The sequence below is a fragment of the Neodiprion fabricii genome, chromosome 1 (assembly GCF_021155785.1).
Source record: "Neodiprion fabricii isolate iyNeoFabr1 chromosome 1, iyNeoFabr1.1, whole genome shotgun sequence".
Lineage (NCBI taxonomy): Eukaryota > Metazoa > Arthropoda > Insecta > Hymenoptera > Diprionidae > Neodiprion > Neodiprion fabricii.
In genome coordinates, this window is record NC_060239.1 from 8,339,992 (window position 1) to 8,363,161 (window position 23,170).

The window sequence follows — 23,170 nt, forward strand, 5'->3', positions numbered from 1 at the left end:
AAGCCGGCAATCTTAAGGGCATTACCCGGCCTTGGCGTGATTGAACTCAACCGAAGTGTAGCCGCCGCATTCGCTTCCCGCTTTGCATAATCATGCACCTCGACGTCTCGCCACCGTGCATCCAGACTCTATCCGCGATGCATAATGCGGTAATGTATATGTATAATATACGTGTATAAGCCTGTATTATCTGGGTATAACTGTCCGCGCTTCTCGGTATCCGTATATTTTATCCCCGTCAGAGCCGAGCCGTTAAACCGACGTACCTGCGACGGGTCGACGGCTCGAAAGTGTCGCTTTCGCTTGAATTATACAAGAATTATCGCATCCTTTATTTATCGCTTCACGGCGAACCGCGATTACGTGATTTTCAGCTAGATTTTTTTCGGGTTGAAAACTGAATTTCAGGCCGTATCATGCGGAAGATCTTTTGGACTCTTGTACGGAACGATGATTATTTCTTTTTGCACGATCGTGAGAAATTCACCAGATTTTTAAAGTATACGGAAATAAGTGGAAATTTCGATTCAGGTACTTTCTTAATGTTGTCAAAAGTGTATTTTCCATTTATTGAATTGTTAAATTCGTAAGCTGGCAAAGATCTCTTTAAAAATAAGAAACTAGAAAATACACCAATCATCACCAATAGCTTAGATGTTCATCTTTCGTATCAAATCACTTCAAAATTGTAAAAAAAAAAAAAATAACGTGTTCGTTCCACTTTACTCCATGATAGCTGATTTTATTGACAAGGTCATATTCTGCAGACGCACTGAAACACTGTTATTCTCAAATTGGGATAATTGAATATTCAATTTCACAATATTGCAAGGATTCTGATTACGCCAGCAATGACAATATTGAATTGTTTACTGAAAAAAAGGGAAATCTTTTCCAGTGGCTACGTAGTTTTCATGGAAAAAAATGAACACGTATAATCATAAAAATAAATTTTGTTCATATCTAATATTATCTAGCCTCATATAATTTCTAGGTATAAGTAATTAGGTATATCCATTTGGACTCGCGTTGTTAAAAAAAAAAGAGCGATCGTATAGAGGAAAATCAAGCAAATCTTCCGCATTTATAATCATTGTGAACTGAAACATGAATCAAATAAAGCAATTATAACCATCCAAACTACCTCCTCGAAAACAATTTGAAACCCGAGCTTATTCAAACGCCGAAATTTCACAGCACGAAACGCTTAACATTTGTTGGACAAATTGTTTCTACCAGTGGGTACTGCAGCAATAAACTCGATACTCTTCAAAAAAAATATGTGGCTAAAACGGTTCGTTCGACAAAGCTGGTCCAGCGAGGCAATTACGATAATACACATATGTATACCTACGCGTGTACATAAAGTAGAGAAGAAGGAAGAAAAAAAATTGTTGGCGCGAAAGGCGAGGGTTGTGAAACGGTGCGGAATGAAATATGTAGTCAAATCAAAATGGGGTCTGGAGCGGACTCTATTTTCAAGTAGCTCCTCAATTTTAACCCCCCCCCCGGGAATGACATGAACAGCCCCGAAAATAAGTTGGGTAAAAATATTTTCGGTGGTTGGTTATCGATTATCGTCTAGAGAACGGTCAATTCTTGGGTAATATTCGAGGATGAAAAAGTGACCGGAAAACGGTTAAGAATCGTGTGGCAAAGAAGGGAATAGAGATGTTGAGAAGTGAGGGTGAAGGTATACTCCTTGAGGAGGAATACACACACACACACGCAGAATATACACGTACGGGCGACGCGACGGGGAGACGGATATTGGTATTAAATCCCCAGGACTCCCCGAGGGCAACCCTTTATTGAAACGGTCCTAGCCGCACCGGCATGGCATCGTACCATCTTCCCTCTAAGCCAAACGGTCGCAAGTCCAACCGTATATATGGATATTACGCTATTACATGATTTCATGATGCCACCATTGATCGAAATCCTCGATCTATGATCAAGCCGTATGGATGCGATTGAGTAACATCGTTACCCTTCCTTATCCAAACAATGTGAAGTGTCGTTAGAAGACAATTATACACTGAGAGAAATTTTTAGTTCCGGTTAACTATTTTCTTTTTTTTACCACTATCGAAAAATATAGTTCTAGGTAGAAAACGAAAATTAGTTTTATAGCTGTTACCGGAAATTCTGGTATCCGTCACTATTCTTCCTCATTACGATCACTGTTGCTATATTTTCTTGTAACTGTTGCGAAAATTTTTAGTGCTTGTGCAACGATAAATTGACGTTAAAGCCTTATTTGACTAAAAATGTAGAGTAAACCGAAAAAACTGATTTTGCACTGAAATTACCCAAACAAGATCGACAATAGCGAAAAATGGTTACGTTTACCTCGTTTTTCGTAATTCCAATAATATTCAAACAGTTTCTTTGACAACAACAGTTTTACTGAATTTTTTTAGTTACTGTAACAAATGAAATTTTTCTCAGTGTAGGTTTGTCGAGAATCCTCTGCCATACGCAGAGAAGAAAAAGAGCAGAGCTTACTCAAAACTCGAGGAAAAAAGGAACACATTAAGGTTTTCCATTGGAAAAAAAAATAAATAAATAAACAAATACCCCTCGCAACAATATTTTTTATGCAAAAACGGTTTCAATTTTTTTTAAATTCGCTTTGATGGGGTTACCGATATTGCGAAAATTGAATAGAAATAAATGTTGACCGGTATTCGACGTAAGAATAAAAATTTCAAACAATTAGTGTTCCCGGAAATTAACTAATTTTCTTTTCATTACTTAATCGTTTAATTTTGCCTGAAAAAAACTTTGCAAAACGTGTCCCGTGAAGTTTTGTCAATTGATAAAACGCTGATTCTTTCGAAAATACTGTCATTCTTGAATACGTACGCAGTCTGCCAAATTCCACGTTTTTAGAGACCGTCGCCGTTCTAGCTTTACGACAAATGCAACTTTTACTTGCCACCACAGCTGTATGAAGCTCTGGGAAACTTTCATCGGCTTATTCTTCAAAAGTTGAGAAGATTTTTCTAACACAGCCGACGGATGCAATAAAAGGAATTTTTCTCAGACAGACAATTCGCATTGAGATAAAATATTTTGTTTTTTGTACACGACAATATTGGACATGAAAAAATTAAAACTGAATTTTATTTTCTATACTCTTTGAAATTAAAAATAAATCACGATTATTATACAACGGATAAAAACTGCAACGTTAAGCGGAACTCCTGCGACGTGTGCATTCAAAGAAAAGGGTCACAGGACTTTTAATGGCCAGTCATCTGCGCATACAGGACAATAGGTACGGTTTTCACGATTTTGGATAAATACGTCATTACGAAAGATGCTTAACGGAAGTGAAATGCATTAAATCCATGCAGAACCCTTTCAGCGGCGAGCATCGTCCGCAATATTCACCCGCAACGGTGATTCGGACTAACAATCAGAGCAAGAGCTTCGCAGGTTTGAGAGCTGTGACATTTTCGTCTCGGATTTCTTGTCGGTAAAATTGAAGATCAGAAAGGAAGAAAGGAAAGAAAGAAAGAAAGAAATAAGAAAGAAAGTGGTAATGCTTCTGGGCTTTTAAACTGTGTTTTACGGACGGAATAATAAAAGACTGTGATCTTTTCTCTTTAGTCCCCAACGATTCTCATTCCGATGCAAGGACTGTTCAAATTTACTTTGACAAATGAGACGTGCTCGGAAACGGGCCACTCGATTAAAGCTCTCGAAAGAGAGCAGAAAGTTAATTGTAGAAGATTTAAAATGAGAGCGGCGTCTTATCCGGACATCAAAGTCGAACGCAGAAGAGCAAAGATCGGATTTGGGGTGCCTCGGCTTTCTAAGTCGCGTGATCCTCGAGCTTTATTATCGAGCGGTAAGTCGAGTTGACGTTCCAATAGTAATGCAATTATTCGACGATGCAGTTTAGTACTGCAGTGTTTGATAGCGAAAACGCGATAGCGGTAATGCGATCAGCGAGTCGTGGGTTAATACCCGTCAGACCGTGTACTGGAAGATTATTGATGATAGTTGGAATGGCAACGCGGTCTGTGTACAGCTACAAATTGAATGTAAACTAATCGATCAATGCAGCCGTCCTGGCCGTTGATATTGTTATTGTCATGGATTCGCGCTCACTGGCGCCTGTTAAATTACCCGATTATAAACGAACCACGATTCAACAAAGTCTCGACAATTTTTACCACGTACAAGGACCGTAAGGACGCGAAGCTTCGCGCGTGTGGCAAGGGTCGAACCCTCGAAAAATAGGTTGGTACTCGAAATAACTCACGTCTGTCGATGAAATGAAAACTGCCGGTAAAGCCAGTCGCATTGGTCGAAGCCCCTTCTGTGTGCAACTCGAGAATAAGCACTGGTCCAGAGCTGTAGAGTTTCGCCGGGATGTCCCCCAAGCCTCCGCATAAAAGACCGGACCAGGGTGTGTACTCGGAGACCCCTTTGCTCTCCAAGTGTAGAAACACCTTGATAAAATCCCCACTCGAACAGCTGAAACAAACCAGAACGTATCACACATTCTGTGGACTCTTGTAGTTTACAGAGGTTGTTATCCTTCGAGGACCCCTTTTACACGTTGCACATGGGAAAAAAGATGCTCCGTAGATTACGTAGAAGGTTCAATCTGACAGACGCTGTCTGCTCATTGATACTTTTCAACTAATCCGCAAGGCAGAAGGCGGAGTGAAGTTGTTAATCCGATTGTTTCTCTCTTTATTTGGTTTGGTTCTCGTCTGTTTTCTTCTATTTTTACACGAGTCAGACGTAATAAAGTTTCAATTATGTTATCTCGGTTCCCGTTTGCTTCGAGCTTTATTTTTTACTTTCATCACTCGGCGTACCCCGGATTCTTCGAGTGGATAGAGTCTGTGCCTGATGGTTATTTGCCTTCATTGCGTGTTTTCGCGAAAATTTGAATGCAATGCCAATCGGCATTGCCGAATTTCTGGTGGACCAAAAACGTTTCAATCTCGTAAAATGTATTTAAGCGTCGATTTCCACGTTCTTCTTTTTTTCTTTTCCCTGCTTCTCCCATCCCTTCAACAAGGACTGTATAATAATGGAATCGACCATCCCTCACTCGCACGCGATGCTTCTGCGTCAGTTTCCACGCATATTTCAATCAATCAATATCTAATATTTCACTTGCACAACGGTTCGGTAATTCCAGGCACGACAGAATGTTTAAAGCTACAGAATTGACGGTTTATTTACTCCTCTACAAATGGGAATAGAATCCAATTATTAGACAAAATCACTCGAAATTTATACTGAATCATGCGCGATGAAAAATGTGACATTTTTTAATTAAATAACGAAGTTTTGAAGTAATACAGCAAAACGAACGGTACATGTTGTACAACCAAAATCACTGTGCCTACATACATGGATCTGTTACACACGTAATTTTTAATACCTAGCAAAGTGCTAACCATGTATCGCGAGTATGAAAGAAGTATGAAATCTATCTAAATTACTTTTGCACCCAAGATGACGAACGATATCTGTAGAGAAAAAAGGCCCAAGTTCTCATTACGCTTGAAGTATAAATTAAGAAATCGTGCCAACTGCTTACTTCTTCTGTATTTATGATGGTATTTAAAATATCCGTAATTCCTATGGGGTGAAAAACGGCGGAATAATTTAATACGTCGGTATAGTTTCTCGCTCACAATTAGTATAGAGATAAAGCTAACTTCTCTTTCAGCCCCTCGTATCTAACAACACCCTGTGTAAGCTTGGCCTAATCCACGCCACGAGATAATGCTCGAGTACAGCTATGTGGGCGTAGAACATATACTTATCTCCCCGTATAGCTGTGTACAGGGCTATTCTGCAATCGTGTGCGTAATGCTGAGCGCGTAAATACGACATCAGAATGTTAATCTGGTCTCGGCTTAGCCATTGTTTGTAATTGGTGCACATATACACGGGCGAAGAGGAGCTGATTCATCCCATTTCCTTTACCCAATTTGCATTTTCGAATTTCAAGTGTTTCCGATTACCGTTCGGCGGAATCCGAGCTCGAGAAAAACCCGCCCCCTTTTCTTCTTCGAGATACACTGAAAGAAATCTACACCGGCCTCTCGATTTAAACTGATTCACTTTCATAATCCAGTTTCATTTCACTTAGTCGTGCACCTGACTTTTCGAGCGTTTTTCAAAAGCCAGGATCACAGAGGTGACTCTCATAATTGTCATACTAATGCAAAACTAGGCGAAACTTCAAAAACTATATCTGAGATATCTTTAATTGGACTGGATTGTAATTTAGAAAAAAAAAACACAGCATTATAGTTTAATTAAGATACGTTATAAAAACATTTCCACAAGGTACAAAAGTCCTTCAAAAAAACTCTTTCATTATCAATTGAGTAGGATCAAGTCCTCATACCATGCTTTTGACGTTTGATCCGCATCTGAGTGTACCGAAACCTTTCACCGTGTCAAACTTTCGCGAAAATTGAATCCCGACTAACGTATAGAGCCACGTTTTTTAAACCTTCAGAATATCGTACACAACAATTCGTGTTGAACGTAATTCGGGATCGAATTTACGCCAATAAAAACATAACGCCAAGGAGAATTTCTGCCAAAAGATTGTTAAAAAGTGAGGAAAAAAAGAGAGAAAAAAAAAAAACTGGTCATAACTTAGTTATCAAACGATTTAGATAAACGTGAACTTAGCCAAATCTTGATATTTACATTTGATGAACCTTCCCCTATTTTGAACCGCGAATATTATCAAAATACACGCCATTAGACGCTTCTGACGCCGGCTATAATCTCTGGACATGAGGATAGTTGGGATTTCCGAACCCGTGACCCCGGGGTCAGCCTCATCTATCTCTCCGACAGGCCAATTGTCTCCGACTCCTTGCCATCCTGGTCCGCCACGCCTTGCCCAGAGGAGCTCTATACTTCACTTCGCAGCGGGCATACCGAAACAGATCGGCTAATTATACGGTTAATTTCAATGTAGAAACGTGCTGATTAGGACTCGTTTTCCGGCTAAAACGTGATGATTTCAAGGACGGAATCTCGAGATGCGTGACAATGAATTCGTTGCAGAACACAGCGAGTTTTCACGTGGGAAAATTATTTTCCAATATGATAATGGTGCGATGAAAAACGTTTACTTGATCAAACGTGCAAGTATTTCGTAATCGGTTCTTTCCGGTGACTTAGAAATCCTGTTTTCAATCTTGTTGTAGTTAATTCATTGCGTCGCGATTCGATCAGCTTCGGGAATTGTCTAATTAACGAAAACTACCAAATTCACTTTCAATCCGTATCAAGAACGTCTGTAAAAAAGACTCGCGCCTCGACTTGTATGTATTTGGTTCGCCGATTGATCGAAATTCAGGTTGCACTGTACTCTCTCAACTGCGCAACTACGCACCGGAATCACGAACGAACCGTAAACACCAAACGACGGACATACTCTCGACCCTACTTCGCATATCAGACTGTATCTGATCGAAGAAAATCCTGAACACTTCTCAGGAACAACTCCTCTCACTTTCAAATTCACTTGTAACATTTTTCAAGAAGATTGAATATGAAATAAAAGAGAGCAATCAGAAAAATACAGAAAATCGTTCAAGACAGTGTCAAAAACAGATTATTAATTTATTTATGTTACGATCGACGAGTCATACTATAAAGTTTATACTTAATAGAATATAAAATGAATCCTTCGTACTCGTCGCAAGCCAAAAATTTTGGTTTGATAGGCTAGAGTTGAATGCGAAAAGACAGCACAAGGAGTATAAAATGAAAATGAATTTAATTAAAAACAACTTCTAAAATAGAACAAAGAGGAATGAAAGATAAAATATCGGACATTGATGATTAAAATTTGCATGAGAGCGTAGAGCGGATAGAAGACGTTGTATGTTGAAGGGAGATTTAATGTAAATAGTTTACTACGTGTGTTATTTAATTTGATCACGCGATTTTTTGTTTTTTAATTCTAAGCGTCGTCGTGAATTTCTTATCGGTTTATTACCTGATCAGAAGTTAGTTCTCTGCACACACTTCACGGAATTTCGTTTAAACATATTTGAAACCGACTTCTCTCTCCTCCGAGTGTCGCAGGCCTACTGTCTCATTAATCCGCTCAAACCTTCAATCCTCAGTGTTTACTTTGAGTAGAATACATCGTCACACGCTTGACTACGGTCATGTTTTTCTTCACACCATTCACGACCGTTGCCACTAGTTTAAACGATTCTACCCTTGTCCTAAGATTGTCGTCAGAAAAGACTAAGTGAAAAATCGTCACGTAACACGATTCGTGATTGAACCTTTCTGGACCTCAATCTCCATATCTCATAGACGTTGATGGGGGACAAGATGGGAAAGAGCGAGAGTATGAAGGTTAAGTGGTTACCCGGAAAGCTGCGATGGAATAGCTGAGGCGACGGTGGCTCGAAGACGCCGAAAGAGAGTCAGCGAGGGCCCGAGGGTGTGAAATTATATCCTGCGAGGGTGGAGGGCGGGGAAGAAATGAGGGCTGCAACTCTGAACGAAGATTTATACCGGTTTTCTAGCCTGCACGGAGGCTCCTAGCAACGTTATAATTCTGACTCACTCCTTCCAGACCTCGACAAGAGGTATTTTTTACCCTCGACCTTCGCCAAAAAGTTACGAACCTAACTGTGATACTTAGCACTGCCGTCGAATAAATTTCAAGTCACCGGATCTCATTTAAAAAGATACTTTCAGCGATTGAACGTTAAAAGACTGACCGTCGTTTCTCCGGAAAATGATCCATTGGTGCCTGTAAGTACCAAAACAGTTATCACCGACATTGGTTACCAAAAACTGGAGCAAATGGTTTTCAAGCTTAAAGCCCAGTGATTTAAAAGTCCGAAAAACTATCGCGCAAGAAATTTAAGTACGGGTAGCCGTAATTTGGTAACTAAATCGAAAAGTATTAAGGTTTTCAAAAACTTTAACTCGATGTGCGTTGAAAAGTGCAAGTGAAGCAAATGGGTTATCATAGAGGCTGCGGAGGATGATTAACGCAGCGAAGCGTGTAGAGATGCGAAAAAATTTGTCGCAAGAAGACTGGCACTTCGAGACTCGTTTTCGCGATAACGCGAGGACTGTGACTGGCGTTACGCCAGACGTCGTCGTCGAGACCCAAGGGACAACGGTGAAAAATCTTTTTCGAATATTACATTTGGAATTTATGCTCCCACGTGATTTCCACGCATATTTTTCGAACCAATCATATCAGGATTGAGAATTTCTCGTCATCAATTATGCACCAGCCCGGAGACCCTTACGGATTATTCTTTACCGAGTCCGTCGAGTGTACATCAGACGACGTTGAAACGGAAATGAAGAACTTCTGAAGCTTACTCAAGAATGAAAAGAGGTTTTCCATTTCACCCTTTTGTTCGCATCGGATTGTTCAAACAAGTACATCAGAGGTAAGAAAATTTTCATTACCGCGGATGAGAAGAAAAATAGAAAGAAAAATATCAGTCCTAACCCTGAGGAGGAATCGTGAATCGTGGAAAATCCTGCTGCGATAAGATTGAGAAAGGATGGCTGGCTTTTATCTTCCGCGGGTTTTTAAACCTTCGATTTTGTGTGTATAAGCTAGATCGCTATATCTCCCTGTGGTTTCACTCCACCTTTTTGCAGCTTGACCGTTATAAGGGATTTTTCTCCGAAGATTCTCTATCTGTATTTATGTGCCGAAGTTGGACACTCCACTGCGTGATTCTATCTTCATAAATTATACTCTAGAGAGCAGCGGAGAGCTACCGAACCAAAAGTTTCAACTTTATGGTTGCATTTCGAACCTCCTAAATTGGTTTTGGCTTTTACGTTACAGCACATCCTTCACGCATCTGACGAGCACATCTCTGTGTTAACCCTTTCCAGCACAGTAGATCATCGATGATGTTACGCTTTTTTTCTGTTCGGTGTTTGCGTATTTTTCGAAATTATTAGAGGTCATGTATTTTCGTATCCAAGCACATTGTCGATGAAAATCGAAGACCGAATGAATGAAAAAAAAGTCACTCATTCTGCACTTCGTCGTTGCGATGGGTGTTTCGATGCGTAGCTGAGGTTTTCGGACTCGTTGAACAAGCCCAGCTTTTATACCCGACACCATTGATTGACGGGCGGATAATCCGAGTTGAATATCGAAAAACGGATCAACGCGAATCTCGCGCATTGCACGACGGCTAATATTCGACGTGAATATCAGCGATTAACTATGCAGAGTTTTGATTAAGTGAAACGTATCGGGCCGTCATTCTCGGGTGAATCGAGTCAGCAGCGACGAGCATCGCGAGGCAGAGAACATTTGAAACAAATCGACTCTCTTGCTCGAGACGTAGGATCGTCGGGTAGAAGGGTTAGCGGAGTTTCGCGAAACGCTTACACGCGAGTAACTAGAGGATACTTTGAGTATCTGTATCGTCTGGAGTGTCGAGTGTCGAGGAAACTCCAGCTAGAATTCCAGAGTCGCAAATGGCTCGGTCGTTTCGGGGTAGCACAATCGAAGTTGCGATTGGACGGTAAGTGAGAAGTTGGGTGGGGGTCAAAATCCCGAAGGACCAAAAAGTCGACTGGTCGAAGACCCGGAATTTTCCAAATACGAATTTTAAAACAATTCCCATGACCAGCGTATCGAAGTTGTAATTATCGCTGAATCACCCAATTGATTAACTGTTTTCCCGAATTATTAGTCGTCGACGATCAAAGTTCGGAAGGAGCAAAATCACGATTCGCAAAATGCAGAAGGGCCAGAAAGTCAAAAGGCTGCAATACGGTTGTCATGGTTACGTAGACTTTGCTAAATGGCACCAGACACCGGCCATCGGACACGCGTGTCGTTGCAGAGAATATATGGGTTTATGACGTCATCCAGCCTTTCGGCATTTCGGCTGTCTTCAGCGGGATCTCAAATTAAAATGAATTTGAAGTGTGCAATGGATGTGTAAATGAAAATTATGCATAGTTAACTCGGTTGTATACTCATAGCCAACCTTATTTACCTCCAGGCTCAGTTTACAAATTTAGTATTCCGTGTCGTACGTATCATTAATTATGTACATTAGTTTCTTAATGAAATTTTACAACGATGAGCCCTTTGAGAGTATCGCGGTGAAAGTTTCGGATATAGACTGGAGTTTCTCAACGCTTTGTTGCTCCGAAATGTCGTTTTTCCAATATAATTAGCATTGTACTTTGTAATATCCATACATTGTTTCTATTACAAGCTTAGTGACAGGAATATTCTATAACATTCGCAGGCTGCTGTTGGATCGAGTTTGATCAAACCAGGCCTATCAATTAATTTCATATTTTCTCAAACACGCAGATATATTTCCTGTACTTGAGGTCTAGTGAAACCTTTACTCTCTGCTGTTCCAACGGTTTTTACATAGCGCCTGGCTTATTGAATCCCCGCACTCTTGCCACTATCAATAAAAGAACAACAACAGTGAAAACCAGCCTGTATTATTCATCAGGTACCGTCGGACCACCTTTTGGATCCGGATTAATCTCCGGTCAGAGACTGTATGTGACGAGATCAAGCCTCATATTACCTCCTGGATAAAATGCCTTCAGCGATCGAGCTTTCCTCTCGACAATCGGGTGGGGACTGCGGTTAGCAACAATTCTATATTGCCGTCACGTGTGGGACAAGTAACAAGACTATGCAGGATTCGTTAATCCCCGATACGTGGTGGATAGATATTCGAAGGCCTCGCATGGTGTTCAAACAATCTGATTGGAATGGACATTTAAGTCCGCGTCTATGTCCATTACACGTAACCACGGGAATCTAGAACGTGTTTATTTTATTCTCACGTTGAAACACTCTTGTACCGTGCAGCAAGTGCATGGTTCAGGTTATTCGGTTTCACCCGAGTTCCGGTAGACTCGGAGAGAGCTTTTAGAGGTGATTCCATTAGACTTTCGTGGTTTGTTCTGCCGGTATAAAGACGCCGCGTCCGCTGCGCTCTGAGGTTCTCGAAAGAGGGAGGCCAGGTGAAACGTTGAATTCCCCACGTGTCGAGGACGAATTGCCCGACGACACTATAGTCTAACGTAAGGAGGGCCGTGAAACTTCGGAGGAAATGTCGTGAAAAAAAAAAAAAAAAAAAAAAAAAACAAGAAGTGAAACGAAACGAAACAAGAGAAATTCTGAACTCGAAAAGTTTTGTCAAAAGTTGATTGTCACTCGGGAAAGGATGTGGGTAATATTACCACCTCAATTCTGCAGGCATTTTCCGGGGTCCGAGATTAGACGAGACGTCGTCGATTCTCAGTCCTCTTCACTGTCTCGAAAAAAAAAAAAAAAAATTCGGACTAATCACGAGAGCTTGGGTTGTGAAGTTTCCGGGTTTCGTGTGATCGTGATTGAAAATCCATCAGCATCAAACGTCCCAGAAGCACCATTATATCGATCTCTACCAACTTGGCTGGGTGCTTCAAGGAACGTTTGAGAAATCGTCATGAATTCCGGTAGATCAAGGAAGGTCGTTGATTGGGACCAAATAATTCAGAGATCCTCTCCCATCGGCGAGATGAGAAGCTTCTGCCGGAGAGTGAGAATTAGGAGAGGTGAACGTCGTGTATGAGGGAAAAACCGTTGCTGACTCAGCACCGTTTCACAGCCGTGCCGTATGCAACGGATATGGAATCGTATTTTCCCCAAAGACCGGCTGACTAGAATCTACAGTGAGTATGAACTCCACGATACCTACGAAACGGTAGGCCAACACCGATGTTGAAAAAACTGTCATCGTCTGAATTTTTCAATCTTCTATAGAACCTTCAATTTCAGGATTCTGCAAACCAAATTCGGCAAGGTGATTTTCAACGTCTACATCCCGATAGACGTGCCTCTGAGATGAGAGTAAGTTTACGTCAAGGTAAACAATTTCGTGGATATCCAATCAAGCGCCGAGGGAATATCAAAAGTCACCAAATGGTCCGATTTCTTTGCACCGAAGGAATTGAACTTGGCAGGTTCGTCATCTTTAAATGCAAAGAACAGTTTCTCCCGTGGGTAACTATAAGTAGAAGAGTTCGTTACACCGACTCTTGCGGTAGGATTACAATTTCCGAAGTATCGAATGGTGCTGGATCCTTCAAACCTTACGAGGCTTTACAGACGTAAACAACACGTTTCACCATGTAATGCACGCAGGCAGTGGTGTCGTACGGAGAGTATAATAATTGAATCAAGCAGTCGCTCTTCCTGCGTTCCTGAGATGAGACAGCAGCTCGCACCACTCATGTACTTTAAATTGAGTTCAAGATTAATTTATGCTTACATTCAATTTATGGGCTGATGTTCCAACGCCTCAACTTGAGTATCAATCACGCGACAGAAATTCCATTTAGTTCGGATGGTACCAAAATCCGCCGAGTGTTTTCACCTCTACTTGCGCGCATGACAACATTTCGAAACACATCCATATTTTGCAGAAAAGTGAGGAAGAAAAAAATATCATGAGGATTTAGCGGAATATTCGGACTAAAGGAAATTTATAAAAAAAACGTATTATAATTGGATTGTTCGCAATGCCCAGAACCGCATTAATATAACGTACCAGTTACACGGTGAAAAATAATTGAAGTAACGCTATTATCTCCCTTTGTTTTCCAAGAGACGAAATGAACAACTGTTTCACGTTACAAGGTATCGACTAACGCAATGGACAAAGGATCGCAAACGGGAAACTTGAGTCTATGAAAAACGGTAAAAGCTTGGTGAAAATTAACAAACAAGTCAGTACGACGATTTTTTTTTCACCTCTTCACTCCATTTCCGAGCCTTCGAGTGTCCAATTTTAGCGTAACAACAACTGCGACGAGTGGAGGTAGAAACTCGTATTATTACATAGACCATAAACTGATGTTTATTTCCTGCCTAATGGCGTTGCAGTAACCACAACCACACTCGTTATCAGGTAGTTAGCGATGGATGCGTCGCGTCTCTGGCTAATTTGAGTACATGAATTCGGCAAGGTTCGGGGAGCCGTGGTGATGTCGAAAGGGGCGAGCTGGACTCTTAATCTTTATTTTATCCCCTAGGTTCGATCTGTTACTCGAAGGGTCGTACTTCGCTCGAATCTTCGACTACCTACAATAAAGACTCGACATCCTTCTTCGCACCGTCACGCAAGGCCGGCAACGCGTTGGAAGAGAGTCGTGTTCAAGTGGAAGGGATCGCGAGTAGATCGGAGAGCGAAGGAACCCTCGTTCATTTCGCATTTTAGATGAATAAATGAATGAGCAACAATTTTCCGGGATCGTGTATCTCTCGGTTGCTTCCACGCCAGGTACCGTCACCGATACTTCATCCTCCCACTGTGCCGCAGTTTGACAAATGGTCTACCTCTGTGTCCAGGCGAGAAGCTCGAGCGAAACGTCTCAATATCGAGGCGATAAATCAATGCTGTATCCTGGCTCTGTAGATCGACTTGCCGGCAAATTTTCTTCTTTACGAACATTAGGTAAACTTTTAACTCTCGCAGCCTCCCGCTATCTTTACGCAGAAAGAAATGACGCCTCGAACCGTGTTTCTCAAGGGTTGAACCCCGCGTTCTCGCAATTCTCAAGTATCGCCGTAACGTTTATCGCGCGAACGACGAATCGGTTCATCTCGGAATTACGACGCTGGATGGGCTGATGGGCACACCTACGTTACAGCTTCCAGTCGACTGTCGCAATCGCCTTTGTTATGGTCCAGCAATATGGCGAATAGTCCAGTTAAAATTATTATAACCGTGAAGCGGACAGTGCGTGAACCTTTACGGTGTGATGGAGGAATTTTTAACTTTCAAGTTTAGTACAAGGTCCGAGGAAACTGCCACGTCAACTCGGATTTCTTCAGTCAATCTCGATACCCTGATGTTACAAATTGCTGTACGCGAACTAACGGTTTATAATAAAACACTTCATGCGGACGGAAACGTTGACCGTCGCCGCGTCGTAAAGATATGAGGGAATGTACCGGAAACATTTACAAGTTGTACATTTTTCAGTTTTCTTCTACTCTCTGAATAATTCTGATTAATTGCTTACGCTGTTCGTCGATGGTAATGTTTCAAAAGTATTTTTTCACAAAGTTGTTCAATTTGTAAAATTCTTTCCATTTCGCTTGGATCGAATATCGAAATCGCCGGTATGCAGTGAATCTTATTCTTGGAATTTCTACGATTTCTCGAACGGTAAAAATCGACAAGTAGCAAACTCAAAGGCGTCGACCGTAACAAAAATACACCAGTTTTATTGATCGTTTATCGAAGAAGAGGTTCAGCACCGCGAATGTCGTCACGGCTGAAATTGATTAGAAAATAATATCATAAAAAAACTGGAATTTTGTTCTTCAACACCTTTTCACGATGAGCAGTGGTATCCGCGACGAACAGAGTTTGGGGTAAAAACGACGACGACGAATCTCCAAAACAGCGGAGTTTGCGAATTTTATGGAAAAATAACAGGTAAAAGTAAAATCCAGCAAGTTACAAACAATCTCCAAGAGGCTTGGGCGGCGAGAAGAGTGGGCAAGTCGACAAAGGAAGCTCGATACACAAAGACGGGAGGCCGTGCGAGCTTAAAGTAGGGAGAAGAGCCACCTTAAAACATTGATCTTTACACGCGAAGCGAGCGGCATCCATTGGGGTAGCTTTACGTTCTCATAAAGCTCCATTGTTTAGCTCAGCTCGCATTCATAAATCTCTATTGTCATGCTGAATACAACCCGACGATGTTCCGAAACCGATGTAGGCTCCAGTTCAGCGCGCTGGTTGAATGGGTTGACTCTCGATATATGGATCCATGTGCAGCAATGACGAGCTCGCGACGCCGCAAACTCAGGATCAAAATTATCAACCTCTTCAACTTGGTTGATGGATATCCGCTTTACGATACTAGCGTCGTCATCTTTCCTGGCAAAAGTTGTACCTCGGTAGCAAATGCCGATTAGAGCGCGCGAAAAGCTGCCAAGAAATAGGTGCAAGCTTTGACGACGATTCTTACGAAGCCACTGTGGATAAAAATTCAAGTCGACTCAGGGTTTGATATTGTTAGGTTGAACCCTCGAGAGGATGACGTCGTTGTGGCAGATCGCCGCGTTCTAATTGGAAATTGAATTTGAACTTGACTTGAATTTCGAATGACTTCGCAGTTCGGCTTGCTTCTACTCAACTAACCCTTCATATGTTTTGATCCATGAAGTTGTAGTTTGTAGAAAAGTTTTTCAATCGAAGTGCTTTGGAGTCGTGGAAACTATTACACTATTATTATTTCCACGTAACGCAAGGTCATCACTGGATTGTATAAACAAAAATGGTATTTTTGATGTAAGGATTTCACGTAATATTATATCATATTGTGCATAACGTCGCACGTTTATACACCAATTAAGAAGGATTCTATGGAAGCAATTTCGAGAATTCATCATGAATTTCAGCAAGCAAACATTACACTTACAATTAGAACCTATTTTATTAGCTAATCTAGTGTCAGTGATACGATTTAGAATGTGTGGCAAAGATGATCCAAAGGGTTAAGTTTCAAACGTTCAAATAAAGAAGCTTCAAACCCGATTCCAACGTATTACTCGTGGCCTCAAGTTTTCCCGAGCAAAAAAGCTCCCTCGTTTTGGAGCTTCATTGCATATTCCAAGATTTTATAACGAGCATCGTATTACTTATGAAAATGATTGTAACAAAATATACTGAACATATTCGGTATTAGTAATAATGGTAATACTTTTAGAGGGTCAATTTCTCGGAAAGACCTCATAAAAGTTACGTGCAGAAGCTTCGTGTAATAGCGATAAGCTTCGGGCATCGCGCGGAGAGGGAGATCCTCTTTAAGGCGCGTCGTGTAGCAAATTAATTAAAGCTCCGTGCAGTGAATTAAAATTCGCTCCAAGGACTGGAAAAAAATTATCAATTACGCACGCCTCCCATGCTAAGCTCGAATTTACTAGCGTTCATAGATGTGCAATTTTCCACTTCTTATACCCAGGAGTTGTTTACGATAATATGTCTGCACATGAAGTATCCATCTACACTGGAAACAATGAATATTTACATTTTCAATTAAAGGAATTTCTTTTTTTCTTTCGCTACGTGGTCCAAGCTATTAAGGTTACCTATATTATTTGTCGTCACTTTTGCTTTTCATATATCAAATATCGGCTGACTCGCATTAGCGTTTTTTTAATATTGTAGATAAAAACGGTGCGCAATGATGAAAATTTCGAAATAAAACTCAGGCGAATCGCGGCATTTTTCATCCAAGGCTGGAGATTTTATGGCAGGTAGTATAAGCCGTTGATATATTATATCGTAAGATCAACTGTGTGGAAACGCACCGTCGTCCGTCTGAGGGCATAAAATCTCTTACGGCAAATTTCGCTGGATGATCGTCTCTCGCTGCCAATTTCTTCGCTAAAAGACGAGAGCATGGTTGAAACCCCGATTTTCACACCTCCGCAGTCACCTCATGAGGTTTGAGGTGACAAAATACTCCGACAACTTTTTCACTTTCACTTCTTTATCAGATCTCGCGATTATACCAACACGGATATTCGCGTTTGAAAATTGCAGCAATTATAATCGTCAGTGGTGAAGATCGGCAAATTCTAATCAGTCAAATCTTTGGTTATTATCCAGAATTTGAAATTTAATGATCAGAGATATTAAGAGAATAGAAGTCACGAATTAGAAGAGCAATTTCGAGCCAGAGGTTCATCCGACTCAATGCGACGAAACTAATTAGTAGCGGAATTTCGTCTGAATACAAATTAGAAACGTACAATTCTGAACGTAATTCCATCTGGTCACGCATGAGAATAGCGATCATCAGTCACAAAAGTCACTCCAGTTTGCCTGATTGAAATGCGTACGAGTAGATTGTTTATAATTTATCCCTGTTACTCTGGGGGAACAAAAAACGTTTACCCGAACACGATGTACATTTGTTTGATTAGGAGTCATGAAAACAAATAGAAACTCATAGGGTTCCGAATATACGTCATACGTATGTATCGTGTTGAAAGGATCGCACGTAATTATTTATCGGTCACCGATGGCAACACAGCGACTACAATAATTGCGCTGCACGTGGGTATGAAATTTGATCGAAAACGGCAAATTGCGAAAGCACGTTCGAAGGTTTTTCACTGCCAGGTGTGAAATTTGACACATGTGTTTTTTTCTCAAAGTGAGTTTACGCGTGACAACGATGCTTGCACGTTGAGCCAGGGGGTACAGCTGTCACGAGTAAACAACCGGCGAAACAAAGTATGAGCCCAGAAAAACAAGCTGACATTAATGAAATTTGTTAGGGAGTGGTGCAGGATAGAGAGAGAGAGAGAGAGAGGAGAGAGGAGTGGCGGAATAAAACGTACTGAAAGTTTTTATCACCAATTTGTTCCGCAAGTTCTCCTCGAGAACTTTATCAATCGCTTCGATTGAGTAAATGCTTGTCAAATGTCTGAGCATCTTACGAATGAACGAAGCGTGTCAATTGCTGAAAAATTCACCTACTTGAGTTTCTACAAAAATTCTCACCGAGTTCTGTGATTGTTCAAGTGCAGAAAAGAAGGAGAATCGATTCAAGCATTTCTACAAGCTTCGGTTGAGATGTGGGCGAAACGTTTCTTACTCTATCCCAGCAAGTTCATCTCAAGTTTGTGTAACTTTGAACGTACGAAGTGGATGAACAGGCAGTTGGATTTTTATTTTATTCCAGTCAACTTCACATGGTTTTGGCCTTCATTTTTCTTATACTATTTTGCTTTTCCATAAAAGGAGTTTTGTTGCCGCTAATTATAAGACTTAGAATACGCATGCGAGAACTTTTCGAGAGCGAGAAAATATTGTAAAAGGGAATGAGGAACGGAGTTCTTTAAAGCTTGATGATCCTTTCTGAAACACAATGAAATACGATCTCGTTTGTATTCGTCAACAATTCCTTCCAAACTAAAATCAGGAACTATTAAACGTGAATTTCAGCCATCTACTCTAAAATCCTTTGCAGAACACGTTAGAACGACGAACTGGACGAAGGCGTGTCAAAAATTTGTTCAATTCAGACGAATAGCGGCAGCCTAAGCTTTCCTCCCGTGTATGAATCACAACCAAACCTGCAGATTTACAGAGTGAATTCAGTTTCGGAGCAGCAAATTGAGCTTGAGAAATACCTAGCAGAGCTTGCAGACTTCAGCTTTCCGCATCTGTCAGAATCCGGCTCCGCGCCGTTCTCCGTGTGGGCTAAACAAATCAGAAACTCGCGCTAAACTCAGATGCAGAGAATACGTCCATGCATGCAGCTAATTAGCTCGCTCGGCTAATTGTTCGGGGATGATTTGTCGGCGGAAGGATCTTTCAGCTGGTCGAGCGTAAGCTTTGCACGACCGTAACGAGACTTGAACGTAAATCCGTTCATCGCTCTTCCGCGCGTGTAAATTTTTGAAAATTGTTCGTCTGTTCCGTGCCCTAAAAGTTGGGAAGATAAATTTGAGAAATCTCGGGTGTTTCAGCCGCAGCGAGACGGGGATGCTTTTCCGGTATGAAAATAGTAAAATATTCATACCTATACGCGTGTAGCGAAGGGAAGTTCTATTTTTGTACAGAGTGATATCGCGGCCGGAGCGAAATGGTAGGAGAAAATGTTTTATTGCGGGAAGAGATATTTCGTTTAGAAAGGTTTATTTCTTACATCCCGAAGTATCCGTCAGCCGACGCGACGCAAAGACACGCGTCGAGTGCGTGCGCGTCACTCGTGGACTTGTTTTTTTTTTTTTTTTTTTTCTCAAAAACACCTTTTCCAAAACCCTCGCCCCTCACGAATTTCCCCGCAGCTCGAAGAACCGCCTATCAGCGTGTAATCACACTTGGCCCTGACACTCGGCTACACCAATATCATCACATACTCCGGAGAGATGGAGCCAATATTTCATTTCGTACTCCACCGGCTCATCCCACCGGTCCGCGATATACACGCAGCTGTCTCTCGGGGCTTTATTGCTTTTATTTGAAACACAGCACGCATATAATGTCAATGTATTATCTTCGTATGCGTTTCCTCTCGAAATCTACGTCTTCGTGTCCCGCCCTTAGGATCGTCTTAAGCGTTCGAAATTTACCGGAAAGAGGTAATGATCGGTGAACACTGTTCAACGAGATTAACAACGTAATCACAATGTTTGATATTTTTTAAAAACGATTTTTGGGGATTTTGAAAAGTCCGGAGGAAATCAATATTCTTTAATAAACCGCGAAATTTGGTTTAACCCCGAAAGTTTTATCGATCGTACCACGCGCGTAGTCGACAAAATCTTTCTCAACAATCTGACGGTCAAGATTGAAAAATTAAAGAGAAACCTTCTAATGGAAATCCAACAATTATTGACGCTGTGCGAAGCGTAAGAATTTGAGTATTCACCAGTCATGGTCTGAATTTCTACGAGGTCAGTTCCAAGCTTTCTTGTTTACTATTGCTTATATTCACAGAATGTAAAATGAATTTTGTTTTTGTTTTTGTCGCAGATGTTTAAATAAATATATGTTTTAAGGAGGGCTCACGCCAAGGACCGAGACGTTGACAAAAATTGATGCTTCTTTCTGATCAGACCAACATTTCCAAGATTTCTTTCTACATATAAACTTTAGAATCGAATTGATTTCTACATTCAAGAGAAACATAGATGGTACGTCGTATTTACACGACGCTCTCACGATTTAAACGACAAAATAATTTAACTGTAGATTCAGTTTTCGATAAATATATTTTTCGCGTCATGTCAACAAATTGATAATAATGTGCTCGATCTGACAGTTAAACAGAGTCGGTCGAATGACCAGAGTCAATATCCAGAAAGCAGGTGGTTTTTTAATTATATTTAAAGGTTCACTGAAACCGGACGCGTTTTTCACGACCCAGTTTCAACTCGTGATGAGATTGAAGCGGTATTCGTTAAAGTATGAAATGAAATCAACCAAACTCCGAATATCTACTGCAGCTTCAATACAACTACGGTAGATGCAGTTCGGTAGCGTAATGCTGTTCGTTTGCGAAAAAGGGTGTGATGTCGGTTGGGTGGGGGTCAAAATCCTAAAAGATCAAGAAGTCGACTGGTCGAAAACCCGAAATTTTCGAGATAAAAATTCTAAAACAACGAATGACCAGCGTACCGAAGCTGGGAATTTTGCTACATCACCCAGTTGAATGACTGTTTTCCCGAATGTTCATTTAACCGAACGCCTGCTTATCGGAAAAAGTATTTTCAGGACAGTCGGCATTCCGGATGACCAAAGCATAAAATGTGGAGATACGGAAAAATGAACGTTCCGAAATTAAAAATCGAGAGCAGATAATACTTCCAACAGCCGTAAAACTGAAAGAAATAGTTGTTGACAATCAAGGTTCAGAGGGAGCAACATCACGATTTGCAAAATGCAGAAGGGCCAGAAAGCCAAATGACCGCAATACGGTTGTCATGGTTACGTGGGCTTGTGCTAAATGGCACCAGACACCGGCCATCGGATACGCGTGTCGTTCCAGAGAATATATGGGTTTATGACGTCATCCAACCTTCCGGCATTTTGGCCATTTTGTCTTCAGCGGGTTTCGAGATTTCGACCTTTCGAGTCTTTGGTCAGTCGTTATTGGTGAATTCGGGTTCGCAGATTTTTGAAAAAGGCTTGAGTCTGACATTGGAAAAGTCGACTTTTTGACTGTTCGGTATTTTCGCAATTGAATATTTTGCCTTTCGTAAGCTTGCTCATTGTCAAGAAAAAAAAAAATGTCAGTATAAGTTTATTTCTACATTTTTACTTTTCCACGAGTCATCTTTTCGTATTTGTGGTCTTTCTACGTTTTTAATTGTCGGTAGTTTGAGTTTCGGGATTCCGCGCCACCGACCTTTTGATCTTTCGCATTTTTGTACCCTATCCAGTCGACCGAATTCTCTTTGACGAATTATAAAAAGACCGTTTTTTCGATTCCCCAGTCACAGAGAGTTCGTGCATCAGCGCGCACATACTCAATAATCAAGGAGCATAGATGAAAATCTCATCCGATCTCGTTTTACGACTGATCTTTGACACCACGAAAAATTAATTCATCATCAGCAACGCTCGTCGAATTCATTTTTGATTGGATGTTTTGATAATTAAGCTGGTCGATTCCTTCAGGATTTCTAGTAATTTCCAGTAATCGTGATCAATTTCATGCGTATCTAACAGTTTCATGTCCCAGTTATTATTGCAGTCACCGATTTATACTTCATAATTGAAACAAACTATCCAAAATTATTATTTTTCCTGTCATAAGTTATAGAGCAGAGTTGATTGGTTTTATCACAAATGAAAAACTTGTGCAGAGCAAAAGAGCCAACAAACATCGTCGCTATTTCCTTAAATTATCAAGTTACCATCTCCGTGCGAATAAAAATGGTTCTCAAAAAATCTCGTCAAATACGAATTATGGACAAAGTTGCGGAAGTTGAATTGCAGTTTTCTAGTTTTTCGTGGTACGCCATAATCTTGGATCTTTCAAAATTATTCTTTTCGCGGGTCAATAATCTTCCGGAAGTTATGCGCACATATGTCTTTGCGAGTACTGCTTTAAATCAACGATTTCACATGAATCCTCTGGGAAATATCGCGCAGTGAACCAAGCTGAGACACGCGTATACTGATTTGAGTTTAGCTTCGGGTTGAAGAAAACTTATTCTAATCTAGTCACCTTAGGAGAAAACGGATTTTGTATCACAACTTGGAGATCAGCATTTGGATAACGTCGACCTCTAGGAACTCTTCTATTCTACTTCTTTTTTCCGCTATTATTTTCACTTTCAAATCCAAGTAGAATCGATTACTTTTTTTCACGGTGTATGATAATATTTTCCAACGTTCGGCGTTCGCCCGCAACGTCTTTGTTATTCATGTAGTAATTTCTTCCAATTTCTTTTCGTATCCCTTTTTAACTCTCTTTCTTTTACTTTTCCTTTCCCGTTGGTGGTATAAATCGAGTGGTTACGAGTAGGGCTATAACGGAAGCCTAGTGCTGTTCTCTGAAACTTTTTTAGGTGAAATGAAATTCGAAAAAGAACTTTTCAAAATAAAAATAAATTAGCCTGTACCATTTTTCTGCTGAG

The 23,170-nt window shown here is 40.8% G+C and overlaps 1 protein-coding gene across 1 annotated transcript in view; it reads right to left on the bottom strand.

Moving 5' to 3' along the window:
• LOC124177767 (suppressor of lurcher protein 1) overlaps nt 1-23,170 on the bottom strand; it is a 354,466-nt gene that overhangs the window by 200,468 nt on the left and 130,828 nt on the right. Inside the window, exon 4 of the mRNA XM_046560556.1 lies at nt 4,277-4,491. Coding sequence (XP_046416512.1) covers nt 4,277-4,491 — 215 coding nt within the window. The remainder of the gene's footprint in view (nt 1-4,276; nt 4,492-23,170) is intronic.